Genomic DNA, 16,894 nt, shown 5'->3' on the forward strand with positions numbered 1-16,894 from the left:
CTCCACGTGTATCAATGGAAATCCGTGGGGTTGCTCCTCTCTCTTCTAAATGGAGCTAAAAATAGAAACAGAGAGAGGTCTGTGAAATGCCACTAAACAAATTAACCGGTGGGTTTTTTTTTTTTCCTTTCTTTTCGTCTTCTGTATGAAGAATTGAGCCAGCGGTAATTAGAAGCCAAAACCTGTGCCAGTAACAAGACGGGTATTAATAGGGTGCTGGCGAATTTAAAAGACATAAATATAAGCTGGGGACTTCGGTTTTCTGAATGATTTATTCAAAGGTAAAAGCAGCAGCAGCCCGAGCTTCTCTCTGCTGGGAAGAAGGAAAACTTCTGCACAGAAGCCCCGTTGCTTTGAAAGGCTTTGCAGTTCTTGCAAGTTTTGTTTAAAAAGCACACACTGGGATTTTTAACATCATCCATATTTCTTTCTTTCTCGCTCTCTAACTTTCTGCTCAACAATTAAGTGCTTGTGCTGCAGACTGAGAAAGCCGCAGAGCTGCCTTGGCCCGGAGCTGGGAGACGTCATGGATTCCTGAGTGTGAAGTTTGCAGGAAAGCCCTCAGTTTGGGAGATGGAGGCGATCCAGGGGTTTCCATGGCACTGGGATAAACAGGAGGAAACAGTGAGGGAATCCCGTTATTTTACAGCATTCAAAGACTATAAACACTCGGAGCAGGGAAGGAAGTGGCCTTTCCCTCTCTAGTAACCCTCATCTCAGAGCAGAGAACTGACTTCACTTCAGGAACAAGCTCAGCCCAGTTCGGATCCCTCTTTGCACCTCCAAACGCTTACGGAGGAGGAGAGCAAGAGGGGTTCCCTCTGTCCGGGCGGCACTGGTTGAACATGGTTTAAAGAAGATTTTTTTCTTCTTTTTTTTTTTTCTTTTTTCTGCTATTGATTTTTTTTTTTTTTAAATTCCTGATGCAGAGAGAAACTGCCTGCAGGCTGGTACATTACCACCACATCATGAGGTCTATGGATCAAGGTAGGGTCTTACTCCTGCGCTGTGTGTCTGTGTGCTCCCCGTGTGCCCTGCCGCGCGCTCCCCTCACCCGGGGGCCCCGTCGGTCCCCCCTCGGGCCAGCCCGTTTGTCCCGCCGCCTTCAGCTCGCTGGCAGGCAGCTCGGCTGGGTAGGCAGGAAGGGTTTCATGGCAAGAAGGTCCCTCGGGGAAGGGACTGCACTGGCTTTAGGTTTGGGTTGAAGCGCTCCGCGAAGGCGATACAAATCTGTCTGGAGAAACCTCCTTTAAACTTCAGCCAGGGGGACTCTCCTCTTCCAAGCCATCACCCCAGGAGTCTCGCTGGCTAACCTCCCGGCCGCTTAACCCTTCCGCCGCCTGCCCGGCGCCGGGGCTCGGGGCGTCGCAGCCGGCTTCCCCGGGCCCGGCGGAGCCTGCGGCAGCGCTGGGCTGGGGCCGGCGGCTCGGCGGCCGCGCTGCCCTCGGGGCTGCCGCCGGCTACCGTCGGGCCGGGCACCCCCGCGGGGCGGGCGGGAGGGGGCGAGCCGTGCCGGGGGGCTCGGGGCGGCCGCCGCGCTCCCCTCCCGCCGCCGCCGCGTCCCGGTGCCGGTGGAGGCAAGAGTTAAGCGCGGCGAGAGGAGGAGTCTGCCCCGCTGTCAGCGCTCGGTGCGCGCCCCCTGCGCGGCCGCTCCGCGCCGCCCGCCCGCGGGCCCGCTCCCCCCGAGCCATCACCTCCGCGCCGCAGCCCAGATCCCCCCGCTACCGCCCCAGCCCCACCGAGGCGGGGGGCAGCCGTCTAGGAGGGGCCGCGGCATCCTGCGTCCTCCCGCCCGCAGTGGCGAGCGAGGCTGCGGGCCCCGGGCGAGGGCGCGGCGGCGGGAGCGGCCCCGCGTGGGGACGCGGCGGGGGCTGCAGGCACGGCAGCGGCCGTGCAACGCTGGCCCGGGGCCGGGGGAGGGGGCGGCCCCCCGAGAGCCGTTAGCGGCCAGGGAGGGGGGCTCCGGGCACAGCCGTGCCTGCGGCTCTCGGGGTCGGCGCGTCCACCAGCGGCGGAGCCGGGGGGAGGATGCTCCGTGCGGGGAAAGCCCTCGCCGCCCGCAGCCCGGCTCTTGTAAAGCATCCGTGGAGCGGCGAGCCCGGCTGCTCCCGCCGGGCCCTGCCGCCCCCCGCCCAGGCGGCCTGCCCGCTCCCCCGGGGTGCTCGGCGCTGCACCCCGCGGGCCGGGCGGGAAGCGCAGGTGAGTTGCGATTTTTACAGGGCTACCGGTGCGGGGAGCAGCGCGGAGAGGGGGCAGGAGGTGGAGAAGGGAAGCGCTTTTCCATCCACTCGCTCAATTTTTTATTTCCCCCCCCCGCCCTCCGGCCGGCCAGCGCCGAGCAGCCGCCGAGCTGCCCACCGCGCTCCCCGCCCCGCCGCCGGCGCTGGCACCGCCGCTCGGCCGCTGACTCAGAGCCGCCCCGGGCGCTCCCGAGGCCGGCGGAGGGGGTGTGCGGGCTACGGGGAGGATGAGGCGGCTATGGCAGGGCTTCGTCGAAGGGCCCTTAGCAGCGGCTATTTGTTTTCTCCTGCCGTAGCAAGCTCCCCAGGCACCTGCCAAAACACACTCATTAACACGTACGCCCAAAGGGGATCATCCGAGAGCTCCAATTCTCGGACAAGCCAATGGAGAGACTCTGAGTGGCTTCATACCGCCTTAGGATCAGGCCATTGCCCTGCCTCGTGTATCCTTGGCTTTCTCCAGACAAAACTCCCTCTCTCCTGAGCGCTTCAGCTGCTCTTAGTCACTCTCACAACACCCCGCAGAAGTTATTTTGCTGCAGAGAGAGCAGGAAAGGGAAAGACAGGTTTCTTGCTCGTCTCAGTGCTGGTGAGGTCCCGCTCTCACCTGCTATAGGATAGCAGTGGATCAAAGCACAAGGCAGCACTCCAATGGCAGCTACCACAACTCCTTCCATTGCTATGCAGCTCTGCTTTCCCCAGAGTAGGTGTTCCCCAGAGCCCTGCAGTCACACACCAAAATGAAAGGCACTGATTTTTTTTTTTTCAGATCAGATATTTGAGGCGACAGTAGCCAGGTGAGCAGTGCAGTTGCACAACAGAGCCCAGAGATGCTCCAGAAGGAACATGCTCCTGGGCCCCAGCATGTATTTTTCCCTTCTGCAAAATGCTTGCTCCTGCCAGTGGCATAGGGGCGATGGGAGCAGACCCTGGCACCGATTCACCTTCGTGTCACCAGTCTGTTCCCAGTCTTTCCACGAAGAAAGAGCTGTATGAAACTGCTAGGGGTTAATAGCACATGGCACTTTTGGGATCAGTCTCTGGCTTTGGGAGGATTTCTGCACCCACAACAAAGTGCAAGAGTCTCATTAATGTAGGCTGTGTAAATGGTGATGTGCTAATAATTTTAGGCCCTAGCCCCCTTTTATGCTTAGAGCAGGCTCAGAATGGGGAATGAAGACTTTGCATAGCCTAACAGCCTGCTAGCAAAAGATGCTTCAGTAGCTTTGCTCCCTGAGCTGTGCTTCTGCAAGTGTCAGCAAGACACTAGTGACGGCAGAGATTTTCATCAGGTGACCATGAGTCCCTGTGTCATCTTGTTGTCCCACATCTCTTAATGCTCCGTCACTCGAGGTAGCCCCTTTCTGCCTGTAGCCTGCCCTGCGGGACACAGTTACACCAGCTAACAGTCAGCAAATGATTTCAGAGTCTTTCGTACAGGGCAGGAATCACATTCGCAGATGGGACACTGACATAACTGGAGCACTCTTTTATAACATTCCAATAGATATTCTAACTGAAATGTTTCATCATTCATTTTTTGAAAATGGCCAAGGATAATAATATCCTAGAACTTCTTTTCCACTACTGGCTTAATCTATTTTTTTAAACTATGATATGCGCATTCCTTTGGTTTGCACAGCAGACTTCAGAACTTAATGGGAACATGGAGATATGAGCAATTTTTCCATTGTCCTTTCTTGCCAAACCACTTTAAGCCTAAAATTGGGGGGTAATATCTCTGACTCAACCTGACCCCAAAATTGAATAGTAGCATGTGTGCATGTGTGTCTCTCAAAGGAAGTACCAGCATATGTCTCCCCCCCCCCTTTCTTTCTCTCTAATAGCACTCTCCACGCTCCAGACCAAGCAACTAGTCACTCACAGTCTGAGCTCATTTTAAAGAGCTTGGATTAAGTCCATGTGCAAGTTTTAGTTGCCTGTTAAATTTCTAACGCCTGCCACATACAACATTAGAACACTTAGGTTTTTAAGACAGCATTGACTCTTATTTTCTTTGGGTTTTAGCTGCTAAATAGACATGCAGCATTTTTAATCCACTTTTCTCTACCTCTTTTTCTTTTAAAAAGTTTAATATGAGCATATTACAGTATTACAGATCCAGTGTAAATTGTGTAATGTGGGCCACGTAATAATTAGCACAGCCACTGTATTTCTGAGAAGATCGTCTAAAACTTCCTTCAGCTCGGAGCATCATCACTTGCGTTGGTGAAGTTATTGGTACAGGGAATACAATGGGACAGTATAAGTAGAAACTGAAAACAGTAAATGATAAATTAGATGTGCAGTAAATTTAAACACTGAAAAATATGTTAAGTACATTTTAAATCATGGTTTATATTACACTAGAAACTACTTTTTCTTAGCTTTGTTTTTGGCTTCCTTGTCCCCTAGTACCTAGGCAGTTCAGTATTCACATACTTCTGAAGTTTATTAAAGCAAAACCCTGCCAAAGGCAAGCACTGATCCAACTATGTGGAAAAGGACTCCTTCCATTCTCCAGTTCCCTGAAATGGCAGCACAATGTATTTCCAGTTCTGCTCTGTGTAGAGCCTGCTGCAAGTATACGTGGCTGCAATTTTTGTTAATGCTGCCAAGGACAGACTTTGCTTAAGTTCTCGAAACACCTTTTTGGCCCATGAAAACAGCTTTACAGGAAAAAAATAGGAGTTACTGCTGACTCCCAGATCTCTAATGCGGGTGCTGCGAGCCCAAGCGGAGTTGTGACCAGCGGCCGGGGGTTGTGGCCACGTCGGCCTTTTGATAGCGGTAACAGGAGAAATAAATGGAGGACCTTTGTAGAAAGGAAGTGTTTCTGATACGAAAAAGATTGAGATGTAGGGAAACCAAGTAGTATTTCCCGTCTTTGGAAGCTGTACTCCAGCCTTGCGATCCAGCCCTAATGGAAAACAAGCATTGGGAAGTGTTTGTCACGTTGTTTGGGTTTTTCCTTTGATTTGGAGTGGCTGGATGCTTTTTTTGAGTGTATGTATTGAGCTGAAGAATCCACAGTCTATTTAAGTCTGGTAGTTTCCCTGCCTTTTCTTCATTGCTAATTATTAATGACAGACTGTGGGCAGTATTTGTCAGTTATGTAGTTATAACAGCTAAAACTTAAACAATTTATAATGTTTTATTCTCATTGTTGGCTCGAGAGCATGTTTTGGGTCTAAACTAAGCTACGCGCAGCCCTCGGAGGGCTCCAGAAACTACAGCTGTCACTTGAGCTGAATTCTGCAGCTGCTTGCACCTAGTCATGGTTTCATGCATCTCTCATATTTACATCTGTATTTTGTAGTTTTGCACCATTTTTGCTCGATATAACACACTGGTAGGTTCCAACACGGCCCACAGGGTATAGCATTATAACTCACACCTCTGTGCACTCAAAGCCTATGGAAACTGTTATTCCTATACATTATGCTGGAGCAGTCATATGGGACCAATGTCCTTATGCGTCCTGTGAGCTGCAGAAGGGAGCAGGGGGAATCCAGGCAATTGTACGCCTGGTGGCTATTGCTCCTTGACATCTGTCAAGTTGTCTGCTGGGCAAAAGAGTTGAATCCTATAAGCTGAGCTAATTCCTACATTTCTCTAACACTTCTCTCATTGCTGTCTTGTTACCCTAATTCCTCGCCAGTGTCAGAATTTACGATTACATGTATTAGCAGTGAAACTATTTCGGATGACATGGTCATCTTGGAAAGCAAAAGGTACATTTTCCATTTGTGGAGTATTACTAATTCTAGGAGTAGCTGAGGATAAGTTTGAAACTTCAGATGCTTAATGGATTGCAGACGAGCTAAGAAATAAAGGATCGGATAAAGATTTAGCAGAAGTTGGGGTTGTTTCCCCATGCTCTCCTGCCAATCACCCGTATCTTACTTAAAAAGGCCAATGTTAACTGTTCGTGTCTTTTCGTTTTGTGGCTAATACAAATGATGCTATCCAATTGTGCTCCATGTGTTGTTAGCTGCAAGGATGACAGCTCTCTTTAGTGCTAAGCCAAGATCAGCAAGTATATTTGGTTTTTCTAATGAATTTTAAATAGAAAGGCCAATGATAAAAGGCTAGCGCTCTAGCAAACAGTAAGCATCATTTTAGAACAGATATATAAATAGGCCGCTTTAATATAAGTTTTCTTCACATTTAAACAATTCAGAATGAATCAAGCCCTCAGACAGAGCAGCGCATGTTCCCCAAGGGCCGGCAGCCTCCGTTCCCCACGCACGTTCCTGAGGGTAAGAGCTCAACCCCATCTGCAGCTTTCTGGGGTGGCCTCATTTCTGGATGCCGGTAGCCAAGACCGCTAATCACCGGCTGCTCTGGCTTCCCTGCCTGTGCCCGGCGGCAGCAGAGCCCTGTCTCTGGCCGAACCAGACACTACGAAAGTACAGAGAGCGAGCGCCTCGTGCAGTATTAAGAATCGCTGCAGCAGATGAGGTAGACTTTAACTGTGGTCTCCAGCTCAACCACAGAGCGAGCGCTGGATCCTTTTCAAAATAGGCTTCAGTGGTCCCTGCGCCGAGCAAGGAGCCACATCGGGTCAGGCAGCAGCATCGTGTTGCACGAGAGGAGACAGACACAGCTCGTGACCCTTTCACGCCGCTTACACACGTGTGTGCACACCCACACGGGGCTGCGTGCTGACCAGGTGGAAACCCCGCGCCGTGCCATTCCCGGTTGTTTTGGCAGCGGGTGCAGGAGAAAGTTCAAATAGTTCAGTCCAAGGAAGCTATTGTGTTACTATGTATATTACGCATTAATGAGAAAAAATATTGTCCTTTTAGTCTCTGCTGAGTTCAAGCACGGCATTGACTGCAGTGAACTCACTCACTAGTGGCTGTGAATATGGAATAATGGCTTTTCCCTCTCCATTTAAATCGCACTCCAGCGGGAAATAGATAGAGAGAATATACCAGTAGGGTTCCCGGTATTTCCAGCTAACCATCTCCTTCTGTAAATACCTCAGTAAAAACGCCGGCACATCCCATCTGCAGGATCACCTGCCCTTTTAGCAGCTCCGATTTCCCTGTCCCTTGGCACCTTCCAGTAACAAATCAGTGCCACAAAGGCCTAATTCCCATCCGATTGTGTTCCCCTCCTGCCTTCGTGCAGCCTCAAGAGCAGCTTTTGCCATTCCCCTTCCTCCCCGTTCAGACGCGAAGGCTCTGTGCAGTCTTTCTGCTCACCAATAGGTGCCTCTAACGCCTCCCAGTAGCTGCTGCTGGGTGACCAGCCGTGCAAAGCTCGGTGCTGGGCTTCTTCAGAAGCTCAATGCAGAAACTCATTCCAAAGCACAGGCAAAGTCCGAGTTCTTGCACTCTGGGCTGGCAGAGGATGGAGCAAAAGGGCGTGATGAGAAGGTGATTTGTCATTACTTGGCTGGCCACATTAATGATAAAGGTGACAGGGTATAAGCCTAAATGTAGAGATTCTGGTTCATGCGTGCTATGAAACAGGCTTTCTGTGACCTTAGACGAGTAGCTTAGGGTCAGATTTGTAATGTAGTTAATGCTGTCGTGCTAACAGGCTTAGCAAATAAAAGCAAGTTGAAGTAAACACCAAAATACTTTTTTAATGATCTTGGTCCCTCTGCCTTTGCCTCCCTTCCCTGTCTACAGACTAAGAGCATTTTTCAAACTCACAGACTCGGTGACAGCCATCCATACACTAATAAAGGGGACCATACAAACAGGTAAGCGAGGGAACAGAGTCTTCTGACCACAGATGTTCTAAACACACAAATTTAGGATCTCCAGTTACCCACCAGTGAAGTCATTGCTGGTTGTAGCAGCCATCGGAGGGGCAGGAGGCTGTTGGGAGGCAGTGACCAGCACCCTGCGAAGGGCCTGGGGAAGATGCTGATGAATAGAGTCAATGTGACCTGGGGAAGCTGGCAGCGCTGGCAGTGTGGTCAGCAGGGAACGCGGCAAGAGCCCATTCCGTGAAACACTGTTTGTGAGCAAGGCAGGAGGAGAACAGAGGCCTTGTGCAGGATGGACTTGATGTTTCTAAAGGTGGTCCGGTTAAGAGAGGTTGGCCTGTGATTGCAGAACGAGACGCACCCAGAAACCTGTCTGCTGCTGCCTTAGCAGCAGCCTGCGATGGGAGGCAGGAGCACGCGGTGTGGGATACGTGAAGCCCGGAGAAGGCAAGGGCAGCACCTGGGCTGCCTGGAGCTGCTGGAAACCTCAACAGGAAGGGACCCGACTGTGCGCAAGACAGCAAGTCACGCTCAACCTAGGGTAACAGGGCAGCGACGGCTCCCCGAGCGGGGGCTGAACGGGGTTTCTGGAGGCTCCCGTCCCTGTGCGAGGCCGTTACTTCCCTCGCAGCCCTGCTTTTCCCCTCTCCGTTCCGCTTCCCCTCCTCCCCAGGCCCCTCTCCTCCGCTCTCCCGCCACCCCCCCGCGGGCGTCCCCCCGCCGGGACGCCCCTCTCCGCGGGGCCGGTGCGGCGCGGCCGGGCCGGCTCCTCCTCCGCGGGGGCGGCCCCGGCGGCAGGTGGCTGCTCGGCAGCAGGAAGCTGCCACCGCTCGTCGCGCCGGTCCCCCTCGTGTGCCGCCGCCCGGGCTCCCGCCCGCACCCCCCGCCGTCGGGGGCAGCCGCGCCCGCCTCAGCGACCCCTGGGAGAGCTTTTAGCTTGTTTCCCCCCCTTCTTTCCCTCTTTTTTTTCCCCTCCCTCAACTCCTCTCTGCTCGCACTTGGAAGGATACCGACGGGTTTGGCGGCGGTTGTCGCACTTCGGGCTCCTTTCGACAGCCGGCCAGCCCCGGGCGAGCCTCCCCTCCCGCCCCGCCGCTGCCAGGCGGGCCCTGGCCGCGATGAGCGCCGCCGCCCAGGCTCCGGAGCCCGACCCGCAGGAGGGGGGCCCCGGGCACGGCTCCGGCCCGGCCCGGGAGGGCAGCCCGCAGGAGGAGTTTGACTTCTCCATCCTCTTCGACTACGACTACCTGAAGCCGATCGAAGGTTGGTGAGGAGCCGCCGCAGGAGGAGACGGTGCCGCGCCCCGACGGGGCGGCGGGGCCGCCTCAGCCGGACCGAGCGGCTGCGGGGGCCGGGCCGGGCGCTGCCTGCGCCCTCCGGCAGCCCCTCGGAGGGCGGTGGAGAGCCGGGGTGCTGCCGGGCCCCTGCCCTGCCCCGGGCCCCTCGGTGGGGCTGCAGCCGGGCACGTGGCCCGGTGTGAGGGCCCGGGGCCGGCGTGGCGATGGATGCCGAGCGCTGTGCTGCTCGGCGGGTGCGCTCAGGGCTGGGCGTCTCGCGTTTGGCCGTGCTGCTTCAGCCCGCAGGCGCTTGCGAAGGGTCACCGTCGCTGGTGGCAAGCGGCTTGGTCCCTGTCTGGTGATGGAGCATCTGAAAGTGGCCGTGGGACCTTCCTATTATTTACAAAGTTGTGCGCCTGGGTATGAGGGCGCAGCTGTGAAAGATGAAGCAGAAGAGCTCAGCTTGGTTGGTCTCCTTGTGACCATCATCGTGGTGGAGGGTGTTCTGGAAACTCAAAAAGGCAGCTTGAGCGCCGGGTCTAGGAGCCCCACAGAGTTAGTTACCTGCCATGAGTCTGACCATCCTGCTTGGGTGGCAAGGAGCTGAGGAGGTCTAGTTTCCAGTTTGGGTCCAAACACCATAAGCTTAAGTTAAAATAAAAAAAAAAAAAAAAAAAAAAGATTTGCAGACTGTGTTCCTACTTTTCTGAGTTTATGCAAGTCTGTGATACTAAAAGCACTGTGAGAAGCGTTCCCTGATTTTCTGAATGATAATTCTATCTGTTGGTGATACTAAAAAGCGATACTTCCTAACCCATAAAACACAGATTTGTGTAAACCAGACAAAGCCAAAAGAGGCAGGACCCAGAGGAAAGAATTGCTGGGATATTGTTTCTAAGATACATTCGTTTTGATCTGCACAGTTGAGAGGTGACGTTTCTCTAGGGCATCTGAAGGAAGAGATGTTGTGTTCCTAGGGGACAGTGCAGGAGGTGACCTATTAGGCCTGAATCGTGGTATCGTTAGCAAAATGGAGAGTTGTTACTGAGTTTTATTCTTTGTCTACTGGTTTAAATATACAGATGTGCACCAGCATCAAAGCTGAGTGAGGATGGTTAATGTCATCCAGTGTACAAAGCTGAATTTTCTTTCAAGGTTTGATGTAGATCAAACCGTGCAAAAATAAACCCACGGTGGGCAGAGGTCAGTAGTTTTAATGAAAGTACATTAAATCTAAGTGAAAGCTTCAGATGCTGTTTCTTTTCACATCTTTTTAGTAGAGAGTACCGCTGTGAAGCCTTAAGTGGGAAGTTCCACAGAATATAATAGTACGTAGGTGGGGGGTAGAAAGTTTAATCTTGAGACCACATAAATGAAGAGCAGCGTATGCTTGTAGTAGAAGTAACTTCCTTCTTGAGCCTGCTTTCTCCACATTTGAATGACTGGAAACCATAATTAGTAGTAATTTTGTTTGTTCCAAAGATGGAAATCATTAGCATAAAAAAAAAATTACAACTAGCATTGTAATCTGGAGAACATTCTCCCTCGCTTTGAAAAGGCACCAGCTAGAGTCTGTAAGCAATCCAGTATACATCCGTGACCTTTAATGTACAAAAGATTAAAGCATGTTTACACGAGAACAGAAAATGTTCAAATTTTGAGAAAGGGCTTTATCCACATGCCGGTGGTAAGTGATGCTCGTTGTTCATGTGTGATTCTGGCCTCGTCTGAACTGCAGTTGGGAAAACAAGTCCTGTTCAGCGGAGGATTCAAAATGGAACCAAAACCATAGGAGTGTCTGTGGATCCCAGCACTTCACTCTGGTTCCTACATTCAAAGCCCGTTTGAAAGAGGCTCTGGTTTCCTCAGTCTGGCCTGCTCCACCCACCGCTCACGACAAGTCCTGTAATAACAGATCTCTGTAAACATGCTAAAAGGGATTTTTAAAAAAATTTTTAAAATTTTTTTTTAGGGGGAAGAAAAGTAACTTTGGGGCTCTAGGAATGGATTGGGATGAAAGCTTATTTCTGATAAACAATTTTTTAAAATGTTGAGATTTGTCAGTATCCACCTAAGCTTGTGTTTTAAAAGTAGGATCTATATCACAACTTGTTGCCATGGAAATGCCAGAAATACCCTTACTGAAAGCGGCTGGCATTCAGTAGTGCTTATGCATGCCTGAGACAACAGGAACATGGCCTGCTATAAAAGCAACAGGGGAAAAAGGGTAAATAAAAATCCTACGGTCAATATTATTAATATTAGATATTCTTCTCTAAGCCAACCATTTCCAAAAGCAGGAGTGCTGTACAAAGTGCCATTTTCCATGTGCCTTTTACTTTTACCCTTACTTGCCAGACTTTAATTAGCTGTCGTCTTCTCAGCATTTGCAAACCAGAAACATCTTGCCTTCAGCAGACTGAACTCAGAGATGCGCTCAGGTGAACAGGCTTTGGAAGTCTGGGCAAAGCAGGTATCCTGTGCTGTTAGGTTGAAATTGTGCTTTCACTTGGGCATTGAAGAGGTTTTCTGTCGCCTTTTAAGAAGATGTGTTAGTTGCATTCCCTCGGGAGATACATGTGGAGGTATTGCTCGTGGTATCCCAAGTTTTAGCTTATTTCAAACTTGAAAGGTGCTGTATATCCTTGTTTCTCAGTGGAGAAGATTGACAGAAAGTCAATGAGTATTTGAATTAGTTCCTACAAATAGGAGTCCCAGAGGAGTAAGTTCTGATAACTGCTTTGTGTATTATTCCCCAATACCTGTTGTTGGCCACTATGAGAGACAAAATACCGAAAGGCCAGGCAACTGCTCTGCTTCAGCAGCTCACTTCATGTGTTTTTGTTCTGTGTCCACTGTGTGATGACCCACTGATAGGTAAAGCTGCCACATAAGTTTTACTATTTGAGGTTAACCCTTCTGAGAACTGATCCTCTGACGGGTGTTTTAAAACTTAGAATCCAAACAAAACCCATTTCTTAATAAGATTCCAGACAAAATCCTGCCCTAAGACAACAGGTTAGAATGCAAATGGGAAAGAGTGTTTTCTCGTAGGCTCAAGCCTTTGCTGTAGCTCAGCAGACTCTAACATTGTATCTGGTGATCCGAATCTGCAAGGTCTATGTATGTATAATATAGAGGGGGGAAGCAGGGAGCATCTATAAATATTAATATTCCTCTGAATGCTTGTTTGTATGTAGACAGGCTCCCAGGGACATTGCCACGTCTTGTAGGTGCCAAGCCCTGTATAATTTGTCTCGTTCCTTCTTTTTCTCCCCAATACAAAGCTATTAAAAGAAAAAAAAAAATGCTTGCAGCTCAGTCCGGGTGACTGGCTCCCTAACACAGGAGGCAGTGTTCAGCGGCAGCCCTGCCGTAAAGAAACAAATATGCACATGTAACAGAGAATACCAGATTTCACTCAGGAAACCAACTTTCACTTTGAGCTTCTCAGCAGCTCGTGTAAATAACAGACAACTCGGCTTTTGAAAAATGCAAAAAAGCTCTGGACCGGTCCCTTCAAATGACAATAAGCAAATTAATTGAAAAAAAAAATTGGACTCTCTTACTTGGGAAAATAAGGAACTCCATTTAAATGCCTGGAGCTGCATTGCAGCAAACGGATGTGAGGTCAAAACTGAACTTCTCCCCCTGCCCTCCCTTGTCCCGCACGCGGCTAGCTTTAGCTTTTCCTGGATGATGATTTGTATAAACCCCTCATGGAATGCGTTTGCTTGGGTGATTTGTTAGTCCCTAATTTCACGCTAATCGGCAAGGTCACATTTAGCTGGCTGAATGACTTTGAAATTACTACCTTGTTTAAAAAACAGCGGAGGGTGGGCCCTCGCAAAGCCACGTGTGCACGCACTGGTGTGCGTCCCGTCCGGCTTGGGAAATCTCTGGAGCCCAGCAGGACCCAGGGTGGATTTTCCTTTCCTTTTGCCTTTTGGAGGTGTGTGAAAAGGAGTTTTTTAAATCAAGTGTTAAGTCCTTTGAAACTTAAATCCCTTGATCTTTTTCACCTGTGTTTTAACAGCTAGCTAATCAGTACTAAGGGCAGTCCTGAAGGTGCCCACCAGATGGTTGGTGGAGCTGCCTGCAGCGTTCCCGAGTGTCTATAGGGGCTGGTTTGCTGTTTGTTTACAATATGGTAGGATGCAGAGCCCTGCTTCCATTCCCTGTTGCGGAAAGAGGAGAGTCTTCTGGACTAGTAACAGGGTAAAGGCTATGGAAAAAAGGGGGGAGTAAGAGCTGGCAGCTTGGAGGCAGTTTGGGTGGGATCCCAGGGGGCTTGGAGGTAGGACTGCCCTGGTCACCAGGCTTGGGTGGCACAGGGGAGCCGGCTGTTTGCTGGCCGTAAAGCTGACTGAGAACGTGAGGAGGTGCCAGTGTTGTCTGGGTGTGAAGCTTGCTTTCTTTTAACCTCCTTTCAAACAAGAAGGATCTTTTGGTACTGAATCAGAGGATGATTCAGCAGTGAAACCTCAGGCTGGGAAATGCCTGAGTGAAGGGAGGTGGGGAAGCACTGTAACTGCACATGCAGAGCTGTGCCGAAGCTGCCGTGCTGCACGAAGCTGCCGTGCCGCTCGCCGAGATGTCCATCAGAAAAGCAGTGGAGAGGACAGTCCTTTGCAGGAGTATTTCAGTCTGTGTTCCGGGATGCAATATGCAGGGACAGATGAACCCTTGAGGGTGGCGCAACCTTGGGTGCAAAGCTGTACCTCTGGGGCATCTGCACAAAGGTTTCAAAGCTGCTTCAGTTCTTGTAAAACACCTTTGCTTGGCTGATCCGTCACGTAGTTATTCTCTTGTAAGGGGGTGCAATGGTCCCTCACATCCCTGGGGAGCGCAGCTGGTGGGCAGCAGGGCTGCCTCCTGCCATCTCCAGGGTGGCAGAGGGCCAGCAGTGTTAGGTTTGCTGTCCTCAACTCCTGCCACCCACCCAAGCTCACCTTGGCAGCTCAGGGAGAAGCATGGGTATTGCTGGGGCCATCTGCCTGGAGCCATTCCCATGCCCTGGGCTGCTCCACGTTCCCAATGGTCTCCGCAAATGCAGAGGGAAAGCAGCTGGGCTGCCGGGGAGCAGCCTCTCTCCATCCCCTGCTGCCCCTCTCCAAGGCAGGAGCCTGACATTGTTTACAAAACCTAACTCCCGTGGTGCTTGCTTCGGGAAGCTGGGATGTTGGCTCGGATCTGCCCCTTCCTCGAGCGGATTCCAAACCTCAGCCTGCTTTAGCCAAGTTGGCCGGGAGCGGGGTAGCCAGTCCCCTCCTACTGAAGCAAAAAGCAGAATTTCTCCTGATTTCAATGGAAGAGCCGTTTACTTCCAGAGAGCAGCACTTGCTGCTTCACCCAACCGCCCCTTTTCCCTCCCCCGGTGAGGTCAGAGCCTTGCGTTGCAGCATCACCGGCATTTCCCTGGTGACAGACCGTGACGTCACAGGCGTGGGCACTAGCACCCGGGACAGTGATTTCATTGTATCTCTGAAGTTATGCAGGGCTGGGACTCGTCCGGAGATCTCCCCAAACCCCTGAGCCCCAGGTCCTGACGAAGCCGTGCCGATGAGTCAGGCCGGCAGCCTCTCCCCTGCCCGAGACGCAGCCTCAGCCTCTGGGCATCTCTACCTGGCCTGCTTCCCCAGGCACTCGTCAAATGAGCCAAGGTTTTCTCGTCTGCAGTCTTGCCCGCGTTCCCATACTGCTGCCTGCTTTATTGATAATTTGCTATGTGGGGGGAAACTAAATATTTTTGCTCTACCGAAGGCTGTGGGTGTTGTCTGCTTGGCAAAGGGCACCTGCCTCGCTCGCTGCCTGGGAGCGCTGGGTGAGCAGTCCCGGTTTGCACGGCCCGTAAAGCGCTGCAGAGGAGCGCTCTGCGAGGGTGCCGTACGAAGGCAGGGGCACGTTGCAGCTTGTTGTTGTGTGTACATTGTTACTAATATCTGGAACATGGATCCTCTTGGAGGATGAATGCCAAAGGTGAAAGTGTTTGTTTAAACACAACATTTCAGAGAAAAGCAAAGAAAACTTGAGTTATCTAAAGCCCGGTTTTTAATAGGCAGAAAGTGTGGGCGGTGGTGTGTGTTTGTTATTCAGAAGACTTTAAAAATCACACGTTCACATACAAATATATGTTTGCTTTCCCCATGCCCCTCAACACAAATCTATACATGCCAGCTTTGCTGCTCAACATGTGTTGCGAGGAGTTGTAATTTTCTACCTGTTGTCTGTGTATCTGGCACAGATAATGCGGTTTAATGTGTACGGTGGGGGCAGTTCTCACTGTAGGTGTGTTGTATGGGGAACCGAAACGGTCGCCTCTTCCTTGATGTGGAGCTGTTCAGCCTGGAGAGGTTTTCTGCGATTGCTGATCACTGTCCGAATCCTGCCTCAAGTCCTGGTGTCAAGCCTCGCTCTGCTTGGTGCCAATTTTGCTCTCTAGCATCAATTTAAATGGGAGTGATTCTTCTGAAAGCGGTGGGAGTGATGTTTTGTGTGACTGCGGAGGGGTGTGTTGCTCTGTTGAGTCCGAAGGAGTGATGAGTTTTATTCAAAGTGAATCGTAGCATCAATATCTAGGCTTGATGCGTCAGAGTTTGAGTGCTGTGGATGACACGCTAATCCTGTGAATGCCAAAGCTCTGATATCCGAGATCAATGATGCTAAAAACGTGTTCGGCTCAAAATTCAATTACTCATTGCTGTTTTCCCATCCCCGAAACAGCTGTGTGCTGGGATTAAAAGCCAGAGGGAACCTTAAGAAAGCTACAAGCTGGACGCTCCCAGTTGTCTCCCATCCCGTCACATAGACTTTCTGTGTGCTGGTTTGTTTGGTCGGCTGGTCGGGGTTTCCCATCAAACACAAAGGCTCAGCAGATCCTGCTACAGTTTTTCTTTTTGTGGAGTTTTCTCCAGGTTGTGCAAAACATTGAGCACAAAAAACAGTAGTCAAAAATCAGTGGAGGATTTTGCTTTCACACTAAGAAGCAATTAAAACTGAAATGAGCAGAAACCCCTGAAATTAAATCACAATCTCTCTGCGTGTAAAAGCTTCACTATGATCTTTTGCTACTTTTGCAGAAAGCACAGTCAGCTCCTACCTGGCTTGAGGTACAATATTATTTGCTCATGGGAAACGCTGCCTCACGTAGTGTAGGAGTTGGAGAAAATACTGGAACAGTTATTTAAATATTTAAATGAAACCCTTTTCGCCTATGACACATACTGATCTGTGCCCAAGGGTGAGCAGATAGTGTGAATTAATCTCAAACTGTGGAGCTGTTTCAGATATTTCCTGCTGGATACATTGAAATCTTTAAAAACATATAAAAATCCTGATAATATTTTGCATGCTTTTGAGTAATGACAATTATTATTCAGCTCCCAGGCTGGGAAAGCTGCCGGAGCTGATGCACGTCGAGGGGTCTGTCCCGGGGATGCCTGGCATGGCTCTGCTCTCTCGGACGCCGCTGGCATTAAGCACCCGATGGGGTGCTGGGATGAGACCAGAACTGGGCTCAGTGATGCTGGTGGGAATTCTGTATTGCCTAGAAGCACCCCTGTACTCTGCAACCTGGGGACAGTTTGCAAGACTGAGAATCTCTGAAAATTGAGGATTTTTTGCACAAGGAGAGAGGGTTGCACTGAACA

At 50.9% G+C, this 16,894-nt stretch overlaps 1 protein-coding gene across 1 annotated transcript in view; it reads left to right on the top strand.

The window, feature by feature from the left end:
* Window positions 1-8,806: 8,806 nt before the first annotated feature.
* NFATC2 (nuclear factor of activated T cells 2) overlaps window positions 8,807-16,894 on the top strand; it is a 95,158-nt gene continuing 87,070 nt past the window's right edge. Inside the window, exon 1 of the mRNA XM_087750182.1 lies at window positions 8,807-9,231. Within this exon, the coding sequence (XP_087606308.1) occupies window positions 9,087-9,231 (145 nt within the window). The 5' untranslated portion in view covers window positions 8,807-9,086. The remainder of the gene's footprint in view (window positions 9,232-16,894) is intronic.

Source organism: Nipponia nippon, unplaced genomic scaffold, assembly GCF_047370975.1.
Source record: "Nipponia nippon isolate SJK-2023a ecotype South Korea unplaced genomic scaffold, ASM4737097v1 scaffold_13, whole genome shotgun sequence".
Lineage (NCBI taxonomy): Eukaryota > Metazoa > Chordata > Aves > Pelecaniformes > Threskiornithidae > Nipponia > Nipponia nippon.